The 26,407-nt window shown below is 34.2% G+C and overlaps 1 protein-coding gene across 3 annotated transcripts in view; it reads left to right on the forward strand.

Moving 5' to 3' along the window:
- Window positions 1–2,610: 2,610 nt before the first annotated feature.
- Window positions 2,611–26,407, forward strand: part of LOC127857026 (uncharacterized) — a 26,875-nt gene continuing 3,078 nt past the window's right edge. The window contains exons 1-4 of one of the 3 annotated variants that reach the window (XM_052393303.1): window positions 2,611–2,724; window positions 4,474–4,557; window positions 4,994–5,056; window positions 5,798–6,763. In XM_052393303.1, coding sequence (XP_052249263.1) covers window positions 2,670–2,724; window positions 4,474–4,557; window positions 4,994–5,056; window positions 5,798–5,967 — 372 coding nt within the window. In that variant the 5' untranslated portion in view covers window positions 2,611–2,669 and the 3' untranslated portion in view covers window positions 5,968–6,763. Of the gene's footprint in view, window positions 2,725–4,473; window positions 4,558–4,993; window positions 5,057–5,797; window positions 6,764–22,133; window positions 22,208–26,407 lie in introns of those variants that run through there. The other 2 variants (XM_052393304.1, XM_052393305.1) reach the window with 2 other exon arrangements.

The following is a 26,407-nucleotide window of genomic DNA, read 5'->3' on the forward strand; positions in this document are numbered from 1 at the left end:
GACGCCATGTTGGATTTTTGTGTACTATATTAAACTTAAATAATGTCTGATGATCATTATGTGTTCTTTGCCCCTTGAAACCTTGGTAAAGACACCAAATTCATCAAATGTGATTGTATAGTTACATAGTTGTGATCATAAATAGTATGTTTTTCCCGATTTTGTTAGTTTCTTATTAATATTCATGAATATGCAAATTAGATAAATATATAATTTGGTCTTTAAAATACAGCACAATGTGTAGCCTTTGTTTAAACACTAATATGTTTGTATTACGATAAGATATAATAAAATAATGATGTGATATAGTCTCCCTGGTCCGTTTTTCAATTTTGAGTTGCGGTTGCCATGGAAACTGGTTGTTATGGACACTTTCACTTGAGTTTATCTTTGAGGACAAGTGAAAAAATTTACTTACTTGAGTTACTGAACAACTTGGCATAGGTGAAAATTAATCCCAGGGGATGCATGGAGAGCCCTATTGGGACATGGCCTATAGGGTTGTACTTTCTGTATTCGTATGTGTTACTCAATAGCATTTTAATTTTATTTCATTTTCATAACTTATCTGTGTTTTTTTAATTATTTTATAAACTTTTTTTACGTGGTATTATATTACTGTTTTGTAAACCTTTAGGGCATTTTTTTTCACACATTATGCCATTCAGGAAAAGAGCGGAAACAAGTCAAAACAATTTTCATAACATTTAAAATAAATAGTCATTACACTTTAAAACTAAGTTGAATATTGAAGTCGGTTGATGTATGAAATTGCCAATAAAACCGTGATAGTAGCTACATACGCTTCACTAGACAGTTAACGCTTTAATTCTAATGTTTTCGCAATAAAATCTATATGACGCTCGGCTGCATTAAAATATGATTATTTTATCATTAACACATGTCTCTTAAATGTGTATTTCGATTCTATTCGCAAAAGTGCAATATCTATAATACTTTAAAAGAGATATTATCGTTCATAATGGTTGGTATTCAAAGGCCTGATGAGGCCATTTTTAAATAAATAAGTCTAGAAAGAAAATAATCGTAGGTTATCCCAAAACAGATTGACGGGAATGGCAAAACGAGTTAAAACAGTCTGTCCGCCTATCCGTCCTTTTGTCCGTCCGTATATCAGTCTTGCGTTCCGTTTCCGGAGCTTTTTTCTAACCGCTTGCAGATATTAATATGATTTTTGGTGTATGATTTTTCCGAAAGGTTAACAGATACATATGGATTTTTGTCAGGGTCCATTGCTTTTGATGTTGTTACGTACCTTGGCCTACGGGCCAGGATGCATTGATTTTTCAACTTACCGCCTTAAAATGACTGAAATAACGGCGCAAAACCCCATCTTTGTCACTATTATATATATTCATCAAGGATAAGTATGCAGTTAAATGATTTTAGATTAATTATTGTCATTTGAAATAAGTCAATTTTTTATAAGTCATTCCTGTATACTAACTCAACACATATCGAGTCAAAAGCTGGAAGAATCCTGAAAAAAGGTCAGATAAACTTTATGTTAGAAAAATATTGTATGTCAAAGACCTGTTGCTTTGTAAAAGATCAATGGACCGTAAAATCGTCATGATATTTTTGGGGATAAATTTGATGTGCGGCTTTAAAGGTTAGTAAGGGGCATTGTGTTTCACAAACACAACTCTTGTTGTCATCTCGATATCAATATTAACCCATTTATACATAGCGTCGAGAAAAAAGGCCTTGGCAAACAGCGCAGACCCAGATGAGAAGCCGCATGATGCGGCGTCTTATCAGGGTCTGCGCCGTTTGCTTAAAGGAACTTCTGTAAGAAATATTCTAAATATAGAAATAAATAAACTAGACATCCCTAATTTTGGAAATACATTGATCCAATTTAGAAGGAGGGTAGAGTCCACTAGGCCTAAATTGGTTAATATATTTATAGCTATAGTCTACGATGAACGCTTTTGTTTGATTTTTGAATGACATGCTTGTGAATGAATTGTACTAGCCAAGTCATCCATTTCCTCTTAAATACGCTACAAATCAGCCCAAAAAAACTATTGATGAACACCTTGCATGCGTTTTCGGCTGTTGTCGAGGGCCAAAAGGTTTAAGATGTGAAATATTTTCAGTGATCGGTTTTGAATGAACTACAATGTTTAAATAACGGAACAATCTGAGCCACCCGATATTTATTCTTTACGTGCGCATATAGGAATAGTAAACATGCTTCATTTGATGTGAACATGGTTCGTGGCACAACTCTTGTCATCAGGAAATTTAAATTAATTGTCAAAAGGAGCGAATACTTTTTATGAAATGCAAACAAGTTCCAAAAAACATCAATGTTTGTTTTATTTCTATATTTTCCTTCTTGAAATGATTGCTTTAAGAAAATATAAAAACGTTAAAACAATTTATGTTCGACCGGATAAATCCCTACGAACGTCCAGTAAAAACGGCGCGTTTAGGCTCGACTGAAAATCAAAGCACGTGAACGTGCGTCATGAAGTGCTTCGTTACAAGGTTATGTTTTTTAAGCATGTGTACATTTGTTCAATAACTTGCACGCATGCGCAATAAAGAATGTACGCATGCGCAACTAAGGAATAAGTCTTCATATATCGGGTACGTTACCAGCCGGTTGTCATTTGATAGACTTGTATCAAAAAAGAAACATGGTTGGAGCGAAAACTTTCGTGTTGGCATGCGCGCTGGCCGTTCTGCTTTGTGGTAAGAATTCTTTTACTTTTACTTTTTATTGAATACTGGAATTCAATAATTTCAGTTATGTTGTTTTATTTATTTCCTTTTCTGTAAAATATAGTTGCTTATTATAATGATGATTTTCAGGAGCGCATGATGACTTTCATGTTCAATCGATTTGGCGATTGTTAATTTAACAATAAACAGGGAATACGTACTTATGTTGTTATATCTATTATTATGGATGTCAATCGATTTTAAATTTCAGGAATCACATAATCCCTGGTCAGAAATTTTGAATAGTCAAATTAAATATTGCAAAAATCATTTAAGAACGGCTAAAATAAAAAAAAAATTGTTTGAAAGTAGAAGTTACACCCTAAAATATGGTATTGCATTATTTCATTATAATTATTGTTAAACAGGTTCCAAACATTGAAACGCAATCAGGTACAACTGTATACTTCAATTTATACCGGTCAGAAATCTGGACATTTTGAACTTTGATATGAATTGAAATTGTTTATTACATATGATTATGCATTGTCAAATTATGGTACGTTGTATTTGTATTTAACATGAATGGTATGCGCATTATTGATTTGTGTATTTATGCGTATGATATAAACTTAACATTGCGCGCGCTTAATTAGTTGGAGTTTGTTAGTCAGTTTGTAGAATAAAGCTCCCTTCACCCCTCACAGTATGTTGTTTGTTTTGTTTAAAATGTATTTAAATGAATGTGCGCAAAGTGTCAATCAAGAACGACACTTTCCGCTTTCATGGTATTTTTCGTTTACAGAAAGTCTGTTCTTTGAAAAAATCAAGTTAAGGCGGAAAGTGTCGCCCCTGATTAGCATGTGCAGACTGCACAGGCTAATCTGGGACGACACTTTACGCACATGCATTAAACCCCATTTTCGCAGAGCACAACTCAATTTAATGTTATTGTGTACAAATGCATAGATCTGCCTCTATTGAAATCTCTGGTGTAATTGTGTTTTCCTAAAGACTGTCGCATAATTATAACTTCGACGGCAGCAATCAAAGTTAAACCTTGCACAAATTATATTAACTAACTTTTTATCTTGCCGAGCTAGTAGAAATTAAATAAGTCATTTGTTTCCACCACTACTGTTTATTTACATTATATACATACATTTTATTTCAGCATTTCCAACAGAAGACCAACATTAGACATTTAAAATATATACACCACGTCAGAAATATGTTAAGTTCAGATACATTCTCAAAGCTCCAAAAACAACAAAAACCTACTTTCCAAAATCCCCCCCCCTTCAATATAACGTCAGGTTTATATACTTAACCCCCTACCCGTACTCTCAGGTTAACCTGAAAGAATACCGAAGTGTCAGATACCCATTGATAAACAATTATCCCCAATCGATAAGCAATTATCCAGAACTGACCTGATAATGAGTGTTGTAGATGTACCTGAGTTTACATTATATATTGTAATCTACATGAAGAACTATCACCTTATATACATGCACATGTTTTATGTAGTAAAATATTGATACCAGTATTAATGAATAATACCTCAAAAAGTGAAAATAATCATTATTGCTATAAAAACATTTTAGATGCAAAATAGTAAAAGAATCACTAATAAAGAAGCAAATGTATGATTTTTTAAAAATGCAACAAGACCTTCATATAACATAGCTCGGCACTAATTTATTGATGTAAATATTATGTTTATCGTATGTACATACATCTTAAACTTATAAACTGATCGTCTATCGGTGGTTTCAGTTTCCAATGTAGATGCGGCCTTCAAGTGCTACGACTGCATAGGGACTTCGAGTAGTGACAGCTGTTCGGACGAGTTCACTAAAAGTATGGTTTAAGCCTGGGATGATTAAGTCTTAGTTTATTTCAGTTATTATATATTGAGAAAATTGCAGATTTGCTCATTCCTGGAATAGATACGTGTAAACTAATTTTAACCCCATCATTAAATGGAGAAATATTTGGGACAAAAAAGTGCAAGAACACATTACGAAGGGACATAAAATTTGAACATTGCAGTATTAAACTGTACATATGAGTATTTGACAAGAAATGCCAATAAATTATGCATGTTTTATCATATTTTCAAACAAATACAAAACAAACAATACCATAATTTTCGTTGAACTACAAACTGTTTTGATTTCTTAAAAATACCCCTGAATGTTATTGAAGCCTTTCAAAGGGCACATTACAAAACAAACCAAATTTCTTTTTGCAAAGAATATAAGCTTTTTTGCTTAATATACATGTATTACTACAGGTTCTAGTTTGGAAAGTTCATCAGCTAATTGCGAGGCCTGCACCAAGACAAAGCTAAGCGGCGGTAAGTTGTTCAGTGTGAATGCAATTAAAGACGCGTCATGCAAAAATGGTTATTGTGCCATATGCGGCAAGCGTAGCTCTAGACCAGCCTCTGCATGTAGCTGGTAAGGATTTAGTCTGCCCGCCAATAGTATGTTTGCCGACATTTACTTTGCTATTATTCGTAATCTTACATTGAGATGCTATATGGGATATGCCGCTAACAGGTTCGCAATTATACATCTGCGTGTAGACGAGCAAACGTACTTTTTTTTGTTCGGAAATTAAGGGTGGTCATGACGAGATTATTTTAGATAATATGAACCGCACTGGTTTGTTCATTTTATTTACAGGAACATATATTTATATAGGCTTTTCCAATGCCCATCCGTTAACCATTTAAAGCGTTATGTCGTTTTTTTCTATTGTACCGCATTACACGTTAGTGTACGGTATTTCATTTGTTAACCCATTTATGCATAGCGTCTAGAAAAAGGCATTGGCAAACCGCGTAGATCCAGATGAAACGCTGCATGATCCGGGGTCTCATCAGGATCTGCGCTGTTTCCTTGAAGGAATTTCTGTAAGAAATATTCTAAATATAGAAATAAATATACTTGACATTCCTAAGTTTGGAAATAAATGGATCCAATTTAGAAGGGTGGGAGTGTCCACTTGGCATAAATGAGTTAATAAAATATCACTCCCATCGAAGTCTTTGGACTTGGATTGTTAATTTTCAAATATTTTTTTCTGTGTACAGTTGTTACCAGAGGCTGTTCTCCGGTTGCTATTGGCAACGATTGCACGACGTCGGGCGATGATGCATCCTGTACCTGTAACAGCGAACTCTGCAACGGCTCCAACAACATGGCTGTTTCCATGGCAACGCTACTGGGCGCCACACTCGTCGTCTTCTTTTCTAATATCTAATAAACTTAAAATGTCATGGCTGTTTGAAAACATCATATAGCATACAATAATCTATCTTAATACATGCGACAACATGTACCCTATGTCGACCATTAACAGATAAGATAAAATTTTATATTAATTTCATAAAATCAAAATAAATGTAGATATATTTCAAATAGTATAAAGTTAAATATGTCCAATTGTTTAATTTCAATAATAAATGAATTGGTGATAACAATATTGAATGGTTCCCCAAATCATTGTTTGTACTGTCGTTTGCTTTTACGATGTTCTTTTTCTCAAACTAATTATAAATGTTACTAAAATATACGGAATGAAATCACTAATATGGACCAACTGTCAGAATCTCCTTTTCATTAGGTTGTTTCTTTTGTGTGTTCTAAAACATCAAAAAAGCAAACGTAGAAGTGTGCATATTTATGGCATATATGAAATATAAAACCACAGACATTTAAGCAAGTACAGTTTCCAGATTGTTTATATTGTTACACTGATGTATCTTCATAAAGCATTCTTTTTTTTCAAGTATCAGCACACGACCACTTACACTTAAAATATTTCCATGGTGTTTATGGTTTTCATACAGTTTATTATGATTTCGCGTCTTTTATAACTGATTTACAGTGTTGAGAAATGAATCACTTTAAAATGGCAATTTTACTATCAAACGAAATGATTAGCTTCTTCTATAATAAGGCATTTATTTATTTTGTATACACGAGTCACCGATTATATGTACAATTATATGTGTTCGTATGAAAGCAAATAAACATCTTCTTTCTTTCTGCCTTAACATGTCGCCATTTTTCATTTTGGAACTTGCTAACTCATTAAATGTTAAGCCGGTACTATATACTAATTTCGCATTATCTTCATTGAATGATTATATGAAAGGTGTAAACATATGTGGGTCGTATTTAAATGAAAATATTATTAACGTCGCTTCTGTTTAAAAATATGAGGAAAATCGGGCGGGCGGGCTGGCGGACGGGCGGACGGACGGACGGACGGACGGACGGACTGACAGACAGACAGACAGACAGACAGACAGACAGACAGACAGACAGACAGACAGACAGACAGACAGACAGACAGACAGACAGACAGACAGACAGACAGACAGACAGACAGACAGACAGACAGACAGACAGACAGACAGACAGACAGACAGACAGACAGACAGACAGACAGACAGACAACATAAGAATATGCATCAATATTTTACTTCTGAAAAAATTATCATTTACACCCGCCATTCTTTTATTTTACGTGTTCAATGGTACAGTTGCCTAAACAACACATGACACCACATACACCACAACATAAGACATACTAAAGTATATGAACATGCTTGATTAGCACATTACCGCCTTAGCTGTTTCTCCCATTTTATTGAGCATTTAACAAATTTATAACAGGAAACGAACAATCGTGTATAGCATAACGGGCAACGGACAATCGTGTATAACGTAACAGGCAACGAACAATCGTGTGTAGCGTAACAGGCAGAGAACAATCGTGTATAACGTAACAGGCAACGACCAATCGTGTATATCGTAACAGGCAACGAGCCATCGTGTATAACGTAACAGGCAACGAACAATCGTGTGAAACGCATGTTTCCAACGACGAAGTGTGACGCTCATAAAGACAAATGCTTCAAGCAGTCAAATTTATACATGTATCGAAAGGCATAATACACCAAACTTGTGAAAGTAAATTTTGTATCGTTAGTCAATCGCTACAGGACATTCAGGGAGTCTAAAATGATACATATTAATTTAGATATTTTTATTTCATGCCATAAAAAAGGTCAAATTATTTGTATCTATTCCCTACGTCATCAAGTGAACGAAATGCATTAGTGTTGTGTTGCTGATCTAACCCCGTAGGCACTTTAATTGTGGTAGTGTGGTTTCCGGTTTTACAGTTTTTACAGGATCCAACCCAATCGGGAGTAATAGTTTATTTAAAGCAAAGAAAGAATAAAGCATTAAACTTAAACCACGTACACACTACAAACATTGGTATTGACTAATAACCAAAACCGCTGTCTCATAATAAAACACGTCATACTGTACTGTTGACAAAGGGAGACAAATCAAATAGTAAAATTCACAAAATTGTCACCATAAGTTCCCGTTTTGCTTCCTTGGTGTGTGGTAATAAAATTGAAATAAATTAGCGACAGCATAGGCTGACACACCCCAGGTTATGATATCTTTTTATAGAATTTTTTAATAAATCTTTTAAGAAATTACGGTTATAAACTTAAGGAAAACTTATAAAGGGTATTAAGTTTAATTCTGGAGAGTAACAATGCGGTCTCGTTAAATTGATTTTTTAAGTTATTGTCGAGCTCTGTACAATATGCCCGCAATTGCAGCATGATATTTCAATCCTAACTAAAGTTATCGAGCACCACTTAAGTTTAGCAACACGGCCCTTGTTCTTGACAAAACTTTCCCAACATGCAACCCTAGGTCTACTTGTCAGCTATTGGCAACGCACTGTCATCTTATTTACTATGCGATAGTGAGAAAGCAGAACAGGAAGTACCTACTGGTGACCAAGTCTATGTACCGAATCCTGGACAGATAACCGCCTTACAATCACCAATCTCAACATATCAATTCAGCTCAAACGACATCCGCAAAGGAACATGACCTCGAAACACTTTAACATTGTCAAGCTGAAAAGAGATGTACGTGTATACTAGAACCCCAGACAGCTTTAGGTCCCAAACCATGACACACAAGGATCGGTTTGATAAGAACTGCGACGACATCAAGCAGTTATTGGATGTCAAACACCCACTTCAACAAGCCTACCCCAGTTACCCCAGAGGCGTAGCCAGAGCAGATGCATTCGACAACATACGTAGAACGATTCAGTCAACACTTCGTCAGATGCAGGATACTTGGCTAAACAACAAAGTTGGTTAGATCCAATGATATGCAGACCGGCGCGAATCGTCTTTTGGATCATTATGCAACGCCCACATTTCTGACAATCTGCATTTATTAAAATCAGGGCATTTTCTCTTCTCGTTGTAAAGAGTCCATATCCTGTTTATTTTGAGAAGGACTATTGATTGAATAGCCGATATTGGAAATGAAAAGGCTGATGTAGGGTTTGATTTAGGTTTTAACTGTATGATTCTAAATGAGTTTATAATCAAAGCGCTGTAGGCGCTGAAGGCATGGGGCTAGATTTAGTGTGCTTGGGAAGAAGTTTAATGGCTAAACTGAAGTAAATGTAAACGAATCAACGCTATTTAACTGCCATATAAAGTGAACATGTATGCTCACCTTATAAAGTTGAAGGTTTAATCTATTGCTCATGCTGAATATACCTATCTAGTTTTAGACACGTTGACCTTTAAGCTCAAGGTCGTTCAATGGTCATCGGAAAATAGGTCAGTGGGAAGGTCTTGTCCAAAGGAGAGTTGTTTACAAATATCAAGTAAATCCAATCTTGAACAACAAAGTAGTGGCGAATTTAAAGTTTTTGGACGCTTTGACCTTCGAGTTCAAGAGCAAAGGTCATCAGAAAATATGTCCGTGGGAAGGTGCTGTCAAAAGAAGAGTGTACAAATATCAAGTGAAAATATTCTGTAGTATGGACGTTATGGCAAAAGTAAATTTTTTCGGACGGACGGACTCACGCCGGCGCACGGCAGACGACACGACACGACGAGCTATTTATGACAATACCTCCGAAAACAGCCGAGCTAATGAAGGATAAAGTTATGTGCTCTTGTCAGAAGATGCATATCATCATATTCAACAAGTGTGCTGACTTTCACGTTGAACGCTTTGATAGTGTTTGCGAAAATTAAGTTTAAGTTTATATGGCCTGTGATATATGTGATTTGAAAGTATATTTTCCTGTAACATGTGACTGTACATAGCACTCAAAGAGCAAAAACACAATGAAAAGATACAACTCATTCAAAATAAGAAAAATATATACAGTGTCGAAACGATTATTATGGGAACATACCAAACGACACCAAAATAAATGTACTGCCGCTTAATTCTTCATTAACATCCATAAGATCAACGACGATTTAAGGCTTGACTTAAAATCGAACCATTCTGTTGGTAAATGAACCACTTTTCCTATATCACTTCAATTTACCAAATTGTTAGGCCCTGTTCTGGCATCATTGAAATACCTGGATTTGTGCCCTTCCCAGACAGGCCTCACTTTCCAAGTTTATGTCTGTGAGCCTGTAACAGCCACCTTCTTCAGGTCAAATTATACAATCATGTGTTTTTCTTTTTCATACATCCAATGATTGCCATTTTCAATCAACAATATTGTGTTTGTTCACGACATATGAGTTAGTCCGGCTTTGACCTTTTATTATGCATAATACCAAAAGATAAATAATATTATATACACATATTATTTTTATCGCTTGATATGCGCCTTACTTTTACTGAATTAATTGTTTTTAACCCCCACATGATATTGTAATTGTCAAATCATATTAACCTTAAAGGTCACATGAGCTCCTTTGTCCAATCAAAATTAATCTTGGACAATTTTGATATGATTGTTAACCAGGAATCGTGTATTTAATGTATTTTTTATAAAATTTAACACCCACCTATATTTCTTCTCAGTCATAGGGTGGTACTTTCTGTTTTCGTATGTGTTACTCAATAGCATTTAAATTTTATTTCATTTTTATAATTTATCTATGTTTTTGTTTTGTTTTTGTAATCTTTTTTACGTGGTTTTACATTCCTGTTTTGTAAACCTTTTGGGCATTTTTTCACCCATGATGCCATTCAGGAAAAGAGTGGAAACATCAAATGTATTTAAGCAATACATGGAAGTTCTTTCACTACCATTAAGCATATTCAAAACAATGTTCATAACATTAATAATTAATAGTAACTACTCTTTAAAATGTAGGTGCATATTGAAGTCGGTTGATGTATTAAATTGCCAATAAAACCATTATAGTACCTACATACGCTTCACTAGATAGTTAAAGCTTTAATCCTTATGTATTCGTTATAGCGAATATCTATATTACGCTCAGCTGCATTAAAATAAGAATTATTTTATCATTAAAGTATGTCTCTTAAAATATTTTGAATCTATTAACAAAAGTGCAATGTCCATAATACTTTCAAATATGTATTATCTTTTATAATGGTTGGTATTTAACAACCTAATGATCAATCTTCAAATAAATATATAAGTCTAGAAAGACAATAATCGTAGGTTTTCCCAAAACAGATTTACGGGAAAGACAGGCCGAGATAAAATAGTGAGTCTCGCTCCAGGAAAACAGGGTTAAATGCATGTGCTTATAGTCTCGTCCCAGTGCAAAGTCCGCAAAGGCTACGGCAATGTTCTCTTTTATGGTAGTTTTCGTTTACGGAAATACTTAATTAGCGAAAATCCAGTTAAGGCGTAAGGTGTCGTCGCTGCCAAGCCTGAGCTGACTGCACCGGCTAGTCTGGGACCATCTTTTACGCTATGCATTACGTCCGATTTTGACAGAGCGATGATAATTTTCATTGCTTTAAGTATGGCCGACGGTAGAAACTGCCCATTTCAACAAGTCAGTTGTATTTTTTTTTAACAATAACCAACAAAACAGAATTAAATCGACTTGACCATCTATTAAACACGTTCACGTCAGTTATATTAATAAAGTAATCTTGGTGCACATATCGTTCTGTACATTTTTATGGAACGCCAAAACTGCCTTTTGTTGAAAGAGACTGATATGTTCGGTTAAGTTGACATTATGTTAGATTTAGTTGACATTATGTTGGGTTAAGGCGATATTATGTAGGCTTAAGTTGACATCATGTTGGGTTAAGGCGACATGATGTTGGGTTAAGTTGACATTATGTTGGGTTTACTTTACATTATGTTGATTTAAAGCGACATTTGGGTTTAGGCGACATTTTGTTGGGTTAAGTTGACATTATGTTGGGTTCATTTGAGATGATGTTAGGCTAAGGTGACATTATGTTAGGTTAATTTGACATTATGTTTGGTTAAGCTGGCATTTTGTTTGGTTAAGTTGGCATTAGAGCTGTAACGATTCGGTTCGATGCATCGAAAAACCGGTTCAACGCCGCCGATTCGATTTCTATACATATACGGCCAATTTCGATTCGATTCACTGCAATCCCGATTCATCCGCATTTTAAACCTTACTTTCCAAATCCGTCGTCTAAACTTTCTTGTCATTTGTAATACGTCTTGTGATTGGTCAATAGCAAATATGGCATCCAATGAATGAATGAATAACATGCTAAGCATTACATCAGCCGGTAAAATGGCTTCGTCAACCACGCTGAAATATAGATGTTTGTTTAATTTCTTATATTCTAGTCAAAGTTGTTTGCTTGGACTGATACGAGTTCTAGTCAGTTAGTGTGTAGTAAACAACGATGCGATTTGTTTCACCAACATTTTGATAACAGAAAGTTACTGTTACTAAATTATACCCATGTGATATTTTGATCTCATTTGTTTCCTCAATACACGGTTTGTTTACTAAACTGTGTGCATTCTGTTAAGAAGTCAACTGGAAGTTGTTTATATACTTACATGTTGTTTTTGTTTTCAATAAATGTGTTACTTATAAAACAATGTTGCGTTTTTAAATTTGATTTCAAAAATTAAACACTTTAAATGTATAACATAATAGGTTTATAACAAATACCAAACAAATTAATTCATGCCCTGGACAAACCAAACATGAAATAGTTTGCAAAATAAGCAGCAAATAGTTTAATTTGAATCGAATTGAAAATAATCGAATCGGACCATTTGGTATCGAAATGGAATCGAATGATGGGTGAATCGTTACAGCTCTAGTTGGCATTATGTTCGGTTAAGTTGACATTATGTTCGATTAAGCGTGCATTATGTTCGGTTAAGTTGACATTATGTTGGGTTCAGTTGACATTATGTTGAGTTCAGTTGACATTATGTTGGATTGTCATTACGATATGATCGGTTCATTCAGATCTCCTCGGTATAGTAGTCTATACAATAACGGTGATCTAATTGTTTACATTCTATTACTTCCAATTGATATGAAAGTTATGGTGATAATTAAGCGGCGGAATGTGTTTGATGACATGTTCTCTGTGTGCACCATTTATTTTTTGTTGTTAAACTATTGTGTTCATTTTTTGTTGTTATTCGTTCATGTAAGACTTTTACAAAACTTAATAATGCAACGTGACATAAATTCTTTTAGTGATATTATGATTATTACTTGAAAAATTCCCAAAATGACTTTAAAGGAATATGCATTTCAGTAAATTGCTTATTTTGTAAAAAAGCAATTTCATATATGCTTAAAGGATGAGCATTGTCAATTCATATCACTATATCTCCTGTTAATGTTTTTTGGTCACGTTACCATTTTAAAGAGAAGATATAATTGTGCAGATGTTTTTTAGAATGTGTTTTCCTGCATTTCTGATGTGGCTTGTTGCAATTCTTCATATATAATACTTTTGACAACATTTGTTTTGTCAAATAAGGCTTACAAATTGTGATGCATTTTGTAACTGCTAAAACATTTAATCAGCTTTATGTCTGTGCTCAGCAGTCTTGATAGATGACGGATATTTTTAAAGTTTCCTAAAGTTGTCAGGTAGTGCTTGTATGGAAACTGTTTCTACCAAATCAAATTTTTGAGCTTAATAAACAAATTAGGAAAGACTGGAAGTGACCTTATTTCAATATGTCAATATTTTGATAATTCATAATATCAACACTTCATGATTTAAATATTTTAAAGTTTAATCTATATATTTGTAGATTTCATAATCTCTTCATGTGTACGAGTTGTTGTTCCATCCGGGATGTGTCTATTTTTTGTCTGTTGGTTTGAAGACAACCGTTAACATCGGCTTTCTCAAGATAGTTACTAAGGCACTTAATATTTGATGTACATGTTCTTTGTGATGAGCCCTTTTAAATGAAGTCATGGTTAACTATACTGAATGCAAATCAGAATCATTACCATTTGTTAAAAAAAGATCTGATATAATTTATTAACCATTTAGATCTTTGAAACTATTTCATGTAGCAATGCCTTATGTTAATTTTGAATTTATTGTCCTATGTTTAATGTCAAAAAGCGGCGAGGGGCATAACTATGGTTTTACAAACACATCTTGTTTGCTATCTACGAGACACACAATCTGCTAAAATAAATAATTACTAGTAACATGTATCTTATTCTCAAATTGCCCATTTTCCTGATACATCATTGTTAAGTGATCGTTTGAAAAAATACACATCCTTGAAATAAATCTGAATACTATTAACAATTTAAAACATTTCCAATATGAAACCAAACATAACATGGGTATGTGAATGTGTGTTTATCTGCACCAATAGATACAAAATAGAGTTAATCACTTACTTCCATGTATACATATTTAAATCACGATTCAACAAACGTAAAAATGCATATAAAATCAAAGTACTGACAGTACTGGAATGACGATGCTTTTGAAGAGGATGGATATAAAAGCATCAATGAAAGTTTATCTACATCACCATATTTGTGTATGTGGGTACGAAAAAAAATTAGTTACGAAATAGAAAATTGGGTACACAAAAAGTATGCACAAAAATAATTAAGGTACGATAAAAAATTCGGTACGGCAAATTATGGGTACGAATTTTTTTTGTGGGTATGGGGAAGTAGTATCCGTAGGGAACTTGACCCATTCTGCGAAACTGGGAGGCGGGTTACATTATCGATCCAATTTAAAAATAACTACATTTGATCTTTTCTCAGCGTCACAGAGTTTGAAGTGCCACCTGGCAGTTTCGTGCTTGTTTCCTGTCCCGAACCTCTCGATAAATTTGAAAGAGGACGGGAACCAATCTAACTTAACCTTTTATCAATGATAATAAGCGATATATGCCGATTGATACAATTTAGCTAACTCAATCGGACTGGCTCGAACGTTTTCTTAGGTCGTCATTGTGAAAAATGTGTTCATTGTATGATAACTTAGACGAGCTGCATCGTCAAAAAGCAGGTTTCAGGACTTCAGTTTTCAAATAAAGTTCTTAAATCATTTTGTTTGTCTGTTGTGAATTTGACCATTTTTACGTGCGTATTGATATCCCCTATGTACATTTAGGTATATCAATATAATTACTTCGCCGCGGTCAGTAAATTTTTTCTAACGACTTTGTCTATATTGATTGCTTAAGTTGATGAAAGTTCGCTGCACTAATAGGTGACCCTATTCCAAAATGACTAAAATCGCTCAGATGGGCGAAAATACTAGGCCGGAAGGTTTTATAAGTGGCTTTAAAAATGTAAAAATAAAAAATCACCCAAATTTATAGGGGGTAAAGTTTCATATGTGTCATGTAGCATCATCTTAAAGTCCTCTTTAATTTTGGTAACACAATGCCCTTGTGGTAAGAATGATCCCGTCTCAGCATCAACATTTTCCATAGAATATAGAAAAACCTTCAAATACCCACTGACAAACTCCTTGTCCAAATGTGATTCCAATTTACAGAAGACCATCTACCAACATAGCTAAATCCGCTAAGTTGGGTAATGAGGTCACAGAACGAAGAAAGAGCTTTGAAAAAAAAGCAGACTGAAAAATTAACTGAAATTATACAATTTAGCATTGAGAATAATGAAACTTCATCGGAGGCTTAGCCACTGGTGAGCATCTCAAGGTTCTCTTGTTCTGCTTCCAAGCAAATTTTGGTTGCGCATTTACTATACTTTTTACTTTGTCGATCTGTCAGTATGCGTCCTGTGTCTGGTTAATAACGTGGTCGTTCCCATATTGATTTAAAAAGTAGTTAGCGGAAACAATCTCTGCCTGTAACGGATGTGCCATGCAAGTGACGTATGCTTTGCATCGACCGTTCCAAGGCGGTGATCCCAGCTTTATTCTTCTATGAGTGTATGTTTTTTTCGTTATATGCTGAATCGTACTGTTTTGGCAATTGGTCACTTGCCTTAAATAAAGTACCAACAAATTGTATATGATAAGTATGCAATACCGCTCCAGCAGCTGGATTTTCACTTCTTTATATTGACCTTCATTGCACAGCTCTATTTCGGTTTGAATTTGAATCCTTATTTTGTATAGCTATACACAATTTTATTTACCAAAATTGGCCTCTATCTATAAAGCGGTATGTAGTTTGCATGTTAACAGTAAACAGAGAGATGAAAAAGGGAAATAGCTATGATGCATGTCTGGTGTAGATTACTCCAAAATTTAAAGAAACTTTTCCTGCTTTGGATCCTTAGTTCGGTCAAAGTTATATTAAATACAAATACACTTTGTACAGATAAGTGACATGGACATCTTATCTTTGTTTTACCTTTTAATGATTCTGTCTGTCTGTCTGTCTGCCCGCCCACCCACCCGCCCGCCTACCCGCCCGCCCGCCCGTCCGTCCGTCCGTCCTCCCGCCCGCCCGCCCGCCTGTCTGTCTCTGTCTCTGTCTCAGTCTCTCTGTCTCAGTCTCTCTGTCTCTCTCTCTTTCTCTGTCTCTTTTTCTCTGTCTCTCTTTCTGTCTATCTGTCTGTCTGTCTCTCTGTCTGTCTGTCTGTCTTTCTGTCTGTCTGTCTGTCTGTCTGTCTGTCTGTCTGTCTGTCTGTCTGTCTGTCTGTCTGTCTGTCTGTCTGTCTGTCTGTCTGTCTGTCTGTCTGTCTGTCTGTCTGTCTGTCTGTGCCTCTCTGCCTCTCTGCCTCTCTGTCTGTCTCTCTCTCTGTTTCTTTCATAAACAAACAACTATTAACGAACGACTGGCGGGCATTTTCAGACTGCTTTCGGAAGGAACAAGAGCATTGAGTTGTAAAATGTATTTAGAGATCGACTTTGTTTAAACACACTGTTTACATAAAATAGCATTATTGAATAGTTTATTTCAAATGTTTTCATTGGCATATACGAAAAATAAAAGGGCATTATTTTATGAGCAAACGGTACGTGGTACAGATCTTCTTATAATAATATTCAAATAAACATTCAAAATGAGTTAAAGCAAATTTTACTGACTGGCAAATAGACTTGTAAACGGACCAAAGTTTTTTATTCGGTATTTTAAAGTTTCGAAACGATTATTATGGGAACATACCTAACGACACCAAAATAAATGTACTGCCTCGTAATTCCTCACGAATGTCCATAACAGCAACGACGATTTTAGGCTTGACTAAAAATCGAACCATTCTAATGGTTAATGTACCATTTTTCCCATATCACTTTAATCTACAAAATTTTTAGGTCCTGATTTGGTATTATTCAAATAACTGGGGTTGTGCCCTTCCCAGACAGGCCTCTTTGTCGAAGTTTTAGCCTGTGGGCCTGTCACAGCCACCTTCTTCAGGTCAAATATAAAAACATGTGTTTTTCTTTTTCATACATCCAATTAATTGCCATTTTCAATCAACAATATTGTGTTTGTTTACTACACATGAGTATCCCGCCTTTGACCTTTTATTTAGCATAATACCAAAAGATAAATAATATTATATACACATATTATTTTTATCTCTTCATATGCGCCTTACTTTTTAATGAATTAATTGTTTTTAACCCCCACATGATATTGTAATTGTCAAATCATATTAACCTTAAAGATCACATGAGCTCCTTTGTCCAATCAAAATTAATCTTGGACAATGTTGATATGATTGTTAACCAGGCTTCGTGTGTAAAATATATTTTTTATAAAATTTAACACCCACGTATACCACTTCTCGGTCATAGGGTTGTACTTTCTGTTTTCGTATGTGCTACTCAATAGCATTTTAATTTTATTTCATTTTCATAAATTATCTATGTTTTTTGGTTTGTAAACGTGTTTTAAGTGGTTTTATATTCCTGTTTTGTAAACCTTTTGAGCATTTTTTTTTCACCCATTATGCCATTCAGGAAAAGAGTGCATTTAAGTAATGCATGAACGTTCTTTCTCTACCATTACGCATACAGTCAAAACAATTTTCATAGCATTAATAATTAATAGTCACTACACTTTAAAATTTAGTTAGATATTGAAGTCGGTTGATGTAGTAAATTGCCAATAAAACCGATATAGTAGCTACATGGAGAATAACAGGTTACCGCCTGATCTTTTTGTATTATATTAGGAAAGGCTTACAATAATTTAATTGCGAGGCTTGCCGAGCCGTTATTGTATTTGTGCCGAGCCTTATATATTCCAAAAAAGTCGGGCGTAACCTGTTTTTCTGTTTATCATACCTCTGCATCCCCGATTTTAAAGAAATAATAAGATATCGCTAAAAAGCTGCAGTTTTAGCGGGAAAGAATATGACTTTTGTCGTTTGACGTGTTAATAAGGACGTCAAGAACACGCGCGCTTAATATTTGTAAAAAATGTTTTTGCTGTTTGTTTTGCATTTTGTGTTTAGAATATATGACATCTTGGTATAAAATTGTTTGTTTTGTTAAATCTGATTCGATTTAACTAAAAATGATTAATTATTACTTGATTCTGAGTTTAATGACCATCCTCCACAAATGACTGATATAAGAACTTCCTGTTGACCATGATATACAAAAATATATCAGGCAACGTTATATCAGACAGATATCAATGCGGTGGCGTGATAAATACGCTTCGCTAAATAGTTAAAGATTTGCTGCTAATGTATTCACAATAAAATCCAATATCTATATGACGCTCGGCTGCATTAAGATAAGAATTTTTCTATCATTAACACAAGTGTCTAAAATGTTTATTTTGAATCTATTAACAAAAGTGCAATTTCTGTAATACTTTAAAAGATATATTATCTTTCATAATGGTTGGTATTTAACGACCTGATGAGGCCATCTTCAAATAAATAGATAAGTCTAGAAAGAAAATAATCGTAGATAACCCAAAACAGACTGACAGAATGGAAGACAGAGATAAAAGAAGTGAGTCTCGCTCTAGGAAAACAGGGTTTAATGCATTTGCTTATAATGTCTTTCCAGTGCAAAGTCCGCAAAGGCTACGACAATGTCCGCTTTTATGGTATATTTCGTTTACGGAAATTCTTTATTACCGGAATTCCAGTTAAGGCGAAAGGTGTCGTCGCTTACTAACCTGAGCTGACTGCACAGGCTAGTCTAGGACTACCTGTTTCGCTATGCATTATGTCCGATTTTAGCATACCAAGGATCATGTTCATTCTGTTTAGTATGGCCGACGGTAAAGACTGCACATTTCAACAAGTAAAGGGTATTTTTGTTAACAAAAACCAACAAAACAGAATTAAATCGACTTGACCATGTATTTAAGACGTACGCGAAAATTATATGAATTAATTAATAAAGTATTTAATTCTGTATTATTATCATTAAATTTCATATCCCATAAGGCAAGTATATATCAACAAGTGGTAAGTATTTGGGTAGATGTGTTTTTGTTCTGCTGTTCGCAAAAAAGTAAAACATTCCATATAAAAGATTATGTTATTATTTGTTACTCTCACACACATAGACTTCCTCCAAACAAACTCATATGATTCGACGATTTTTCTTTGTATTGTCTTCCCGAACAAACAAATCATACACAACTCCCGATCCTTAACTGAGCAGTTTTAAGAATATTCAACATATTTTGTTATATATTTAATTGATACACAAATGTCAGATCATATCGGAATTGAAATGATTTGAAAAGCATTGCTTTTTAATTGGCAAATCAACAGTTCTAATGGTGAAATCCAAATCTTTGTTCATTTGTCTATACACAACGTTCCATCGACACTTATCTCTCAATGCTCACTATACAAAAAAATAGCAGTAGTGTAAAGAGACTCACTTAAAGGACCATATACAAAATGGCAGGTATTTATGGAATCACGTCTTTGATCAGTTAACGTCCTTAAAGGGCTGAAATGATTGACAAAATGTTCAAAAAGAAATATGAAAAGGCCATATAAATTATGCATATTATTTATGTGATAACAAATGAATGGTTGAGACGGTTCTATTTAAAGCAACGTTTTATTATCGACGAGGATACAACTTTTCTGCCACACAAGAAAGGACATGGTGGGTTGTATGTCGTTTATGAGGCACAGTAGCAACGTGAAGTCACACAACTTTTTTGTCAAGGAGAATGAATACACACAGCGTGATAATCGCGTGTTTGAACACCTTAAGAACTTTGAATGCTACGGATAAAAGACTACGGGTCAACAAGTAATAGACCGAAGTACTGAACCATGTTTGTCTTCACAGTTGTAAACTTCACTCACATAATGTGGGGCATTGATCGCGTGGGAATTGAACAGGCTATACGACAAATTTAACTAGTAATTTAAACCCTTATACAATAATAAAATACATTGTTTGTTCCCATGTTATGTTATATGTTTTGGAGCGAACTTGTAAAGTTTACAGCAATTAACATGAAACGTAAACTATGTAATTACCATGAAGTGTAGATGAGCTCCATATAACCACAGGGAGACATTTTGGGGAATATTGAGTCATAAATAAATCCTTTTATGAAATCGAAATACCAGATACCCATGCATTAAATCATCTTTGATAATTTGTTATGCCTCCGGTTGGGTGGCATATATAAGTCGCACTGTCATCCGTCCGTCTATCCATCCTTTTGTTCGTCCGTATATCGTTCTTGCGTTCCGTTTCCGGATTTTTTTTCTAAAGGATTGCAAATATTAATATGATTTTTGGAATGTTAATCTTCTGAACTGGTTTACAGATACAAATAGAGTTTCGTCCCGGTCCATGGCTTTTGATGTTGTTACGTACCTTGACCTACGGGCAAGGGTGCATTTATATTTCCACTTACCGCCGTTAATAGACTGAGATAACGGCGCAAAGCCTTATCTTTGTCACTATCATATATATTCATCAAGGATAAGTATGCACTTAAATTATTTTTGATGAAATATTGTCATTTGAAAAATCCTTCTATGTTGTGTTAGTCATTCATTTAGACTAACACAACAAATATCTGGTCAATATCTGCAAGCGTTCTGGAAAAGGTCAGAAAACCTTTATTTAAGAAAAATATTTTGTCTAAGGCCTGTTTCTTTTTCAAAGAGCAATAAACCCTAAACTCGTCATGATATTTTGGGGGATAAAACTGATGTGCGGCTTTAAAGGTAAGAAAGGGGCATTGTGTTTCACAAACACATTTCTTGTTGTAATCTTGATATCAATATTAACCCATTTATGCCTAGCGTCTAGAAAATAGGCCTTGGCAAACAGCGTAGACCCAGATGAGACGCCCCATGATGCGGCGTCTCATCTGGGTTTGCGCTGTTTGCTTAAAGGAATTTCTGTAAGAATTTTGTTAAATATAGAAATAAATATACTAGACATCCCTAATTTTGGAAATAAATTGATCCAGTTTTAAAGGATGGGAGAGTCCGTTAGGCATAAATGGGTTAGTATAGTTATAGCTAAACTCTACGATGAACGCTTTTGTTTGATTTGTGCATGACATGCTTGTGAATGACATGTACTAGCCAAGTCATCCATTTCCTCTTACATACGCTACAAATCAGCGAAATAAAACTATTGATGAACACCTTAAATGCGTTTTTTGGACTTTTGTCGGAAGTCAAAAGGTTTAAGTTGTGAAATATATTCAGTGATCGGTCTTGAAGGGACTACACTGTTTCAATAACGGACCAATCTGAGCCACCCGATATTAATTCTTTACGTGCGCATATAATAATAGTAATCATGCTTTATTTGATGTGAACACGGTACGTTGCACAATTCTTGTCATCAGGAAATTTAAATTGATTGTTAAAAAGAGCGAACACTCATTTTTATGAAATGAAAACATATTCAAAGTTTGTTTTGTTTCTATATTTAACTCTCTTGAAATGATTGCTTTTAGACAATACAAAAACGATAACACAATTAATTTTCGACCGGATAAATCCCTACGAACGTCCAGTAAAAATGGCGCGTTAAGGCTTGACTGAAAATCGAAGCACGTTTACGTGCGTCATGAAGTGCTTCGTTACAAGGTTATGTTTTGTAAGCAGTGTACGTTTGTTCAATAACTTGCACGCATGTCACTTAAGAATGTACGCATGCGCAACTAAGGAATCAGGCTTCATATACCGGTACGTTACCAGTCGGTTGTCACTTGATAGTCTTGTATCAAAAAAGAAACATGGTTGGAGCGAAAACCTTCGTGTCGGCATGCGCGCTGGCCGTTCTGCTTTGTGGTAAGAATACATTTACTTTTACTTTTTATTGAATACTGGAATACAATAATTCCAGTTATGTTGTTTTATTTATTTCATTTTCTCTTAAATACATTTGCTTATATTTATGATGATTTTCAGGAGCGCAAATCATACAATATGATGACTTTCAATACTTTTATAGATACTTATCATCACACAATTGTGCGTTTTACATCATCGGATTAAAAGCGTAATGCAAATAAATTGTTTTTATTATTATTATCATATATACAGTCAGTTTCGGTTAAATAATGTATTCATTTAACATTATGTTTTAATTGCCATTGTGATTTTGAGTAAAACGGTGCATTTTTTTAATGTTCAATCGGTTTAGCGAATGTTTATTGAACAATGGGAACAGGGCGTGCGTACTTATACAATATGATGACTTTCATGTTCAATCGATTTGGCGATTGTTAATTTAACAATAAACAGGGAATACGTACTCATGTTGTTATATCGTTTATTATGGATGTCAATCGATTTTAAAATTCAAGAATCACATAATCCCTGGACAAAAATTTTGAATAGTCAAATTAAATATTGCAAATGTCATTTAAGAACGGCTAAAAGAAAACATTTTTTTTGTTTGAAAGTAGAAGTTACAACCTAAAAATGGTATTGCTTTATTTAATTATAATTATATTTAAACAGGTTCCAAACATTGATACACAATCAGGACCAACTGTATACTTCAATTTATACTGCAAAACTGTTACCATAACGTGTATCAATGACGACGATAAATTATAAATAATTACCGGCAATAAATACATGCTCACAGTTGTAAACTGCTATTTTTCTGAAGATAATTTGTATTTGGATTAAACAATGATTTTTTTTCAATTTTCATCAATATTCATATAAGCAACATTGCATTAATTCATTTACAAACAACGACAACACTCATTATCTCTTGATTGGACTCGATTTTGACCACAGGGGTATATTTTGAAGAAACTTAATAGAGGTCCACCGGTAGATGTCACGAACAAGCATTTAACCCATTACTCTTACGGTTTCCGAAAAAAGGGGTTTTGAAAAGTTTATTACTGCATACATACATATAAATCATGTGACCCAATTGCCATAGTTTGACCTCCATGGCAAGATTTGAAAAAAAACTGGAATGAGGAAAACTCTATAATTCTACGCACTAAATATCAAACAGCTTACCCTTCCGGTTTCAGAAACAATATTGTTTAAGTTTATAAATATTATCTATACAAGTCTTTATAAACCATATGATCCATAGGGCGTAGCCAGTTTTTACCCCATGGACCTAATTTAAACAAACTTAGAACAGGACCACTATAAGACCACAATAAGACTTGCAGATTCAGATTTTTTTGCGTTTTTGCTGTTTTCATGTATGGAAAACAAGTCAACCCTTAAACGGAGGATTTTTTAACCCAGATGCATGATTTGAATAACCTGGTAGCGGACAACGATACGATGTAAAACATTTAATATCTAACATCTGCACCTAATTGTTTCATATATGTTTAAGTTATTTACTACATAAATTTATATTAATGTTGTTACGCTCAGGCGTAACATTGTGACACAAGCTACGAATTCATCAATTGTTCGTTTGACACACATGACAGCCCATGTTAAAGGGGCCTTTTCACAGATTTTGGCATGTTTTGAAGTTTGTAATAAAATGCTTTATATTGATACATGTTAACATTGGATGTAAAAAGCTCCATTAAAAAAAATCAAGAATAAAATTAAAAAAGAAAAAGAAAACAAAAGGTAACCTTCAACAGGGCTCGAACCACTGACCCCTCGAGTCCTGGAGAAAAAGTATACCGCTTAGCCCACTCGGCCATCCTTGCGGATACAATGCCAGATGTATTTTTTTACTTCATATAAGCAATCCTCGTAGTTTCACAGAATATAACGACGCCAACAGAACTCTCCAAATTAATAATTCGTTATGCGTTGCAACGCTTTATAATTTTCGGGTTTTTAAATCGCCAAGAGATGTATATAATGGCTGTTTTAGAGCATGGAAAAAGTTCAGTATTACTGTTTGCTCACAAATATTATTACTAAAACGAAAATTTGCGAATCTGAAAAAACTTTGTTTCAAGTTGGTCAATTTACCCAAACGTGAAAAGGCCCCTTTAAAATATCGTCATGTTAGTATAATTACACAATTTACTCAACTTAAGACAAACACAAAATAAATTATATATGTTAAGAGGTCAGTGAAGTCATATAATCGATAATTTTTTGTACTCTTTTTATATTGGGAGATGTGAAATTTATTCAAAATCAATTGCCCCTTTAGAAACATTGTTTGCATACGTTATTTAGCTCCTAGTCGATAGAAGGGCGGTTTAATAAACAAGTGTTATGTCAATAAAAAGCATTGCCGAGTCATGATCATAGCACATGTGATGTGTATTATTAATGGTGACTCCCTAAAGGAAGCAAGACTTTAAAAAAAACATAACCATCTTCAATTTGATTGTGTCAAACTGCAGGAAATTAAATCTCTCAACGACTTATATTATTTATTAAAAATTAAATAAAAATATTGTTATATTTGTGTAAAAAGAGGCATATTTTACAAATGTGGTTCAATCAAATCGGCAATCATTAATCGAACTGGTAACAATGATTCCATGATATTCAAGATGTAATATCCTTTCTTAGGGATTTCGACATATTTTAAAATCCTGAAGGTAAATGACCACTGTTCGGACTTTTTTAGGAGTAAAATAAAGTATTCCAATTGTCATTTTTAGAAAGGCTAAATGTATTTGTCAGTTTAAATAACAAGTAATACACACTATAAAAAGTGCATTGTTTTATTGGATGTTTTTTAACAGGTTCCAAATATTGATACAAAATGATGAAAAATATATATTATTTTTTATACTTGTAATTAATTGTAACAACACCGACAATGAAACCATAAAGTGTATCAATGACGATGATAAATGATAAATATAAATTATTTGAAATAAATACATGCCTGCACGTGTTAACTGCTGGTTTTCTGATAATGATTTGTATTTGGATTAAATTTTGAAACAACGATTATTTCTAATTTCAATATTAAACCATGTTTTATATTTTGTAACGTTGCATACACTCATATAAAAACAACAACAAGTTATCCCTAGGGTCGACTTTGACCACAGGGGTATATTTTGTACAAACTTAGTAGAAGGCCACCATACGATGTCGCAGACAAGGCAGTAAACCCATTACCCTCGCGGTTTAAGAGGATACTTTTTTGTTAAAGGTTATACTCTGTAAGTCCATATAAATCATGTGATCCCAGGACCATAGTTACATTTAACTAATGGGACATAATTTGAACAAAATTTAAAAGATGAAAACTATATAATGTTACACACTTAATATCAGACCCCTTATTCTTCCGCTTGCACAGATTAATATTTTTGCTGGTTTATCAATATTAACTAGACAAGTCTTTATAAATCATATGATCCTAGGGATGTTGCCAGATTTGGCCATATGGACATGATTTAGGCCCGCTTCAAAACCTGAAATTCCAAATAGTTAAACTTCTAAGCCTTGTATTCTCAGATGAAAATATATGGAACGCCATAGCTGTCTTACGTTGTTACGTTTCTTTCTGTCTTCTTTAGAAGATGTCTTATTATGTCAAACCGTCGTCATATTTTGTCAATATGTGGTGTTGACTTGTCACAATACAGTCTAATTATGTCAAACCGTCGTATAATGTTGTCTAAATTTGATGTTGACTTGTCAAAATATAGTCCTATTATGTCGAATCGTCGTGTTATCTTGTTAAATGCACTCATGGAGAGGCCAATTTTTACCTCATGTGCATGATTTGAAAACAAGTGGTAGCGGGCTACCATACGATGTTCAACACTTCAATTTAAACATCCGACACTAGTAGTTTCAGAGATTAAACAAACTAATTTATTAAATAAGTTTATATAAATGTTGTGAACCCCAGGCGTTGCCCGTTTTGACCTTGGTAGATGACACCCTTCATTTTGATACAAGTTCTAAATGCATCAATAATTTGTGTGTGTGACATTTGGGACTTTGTGTTCATAATTTTCATATTAATACCATGAATACACTACATGCACTTCTAATGAACACAAAATATACACTTGGTCATGGGGTATGAGAATCACTAAGCGGGTTATCTTAGTACTC

The sequence above is a fragment of the Dreissena polymorpha genome, chromosome 14 (assembly GCF_020536995.1).
Source record: "Dreissena polymorpha isolate Duluth1 chromosome 14, UMN_Dpol_1.0, whole genome shotgun sequence".
NCBI classification, from domain to species: domain Eukaryota; kingdom Metazoa; phylum Mollusca; class Bivalvia; order Myida; family Dreissenidae; genus Dreissena; species Dreissena polymorpha.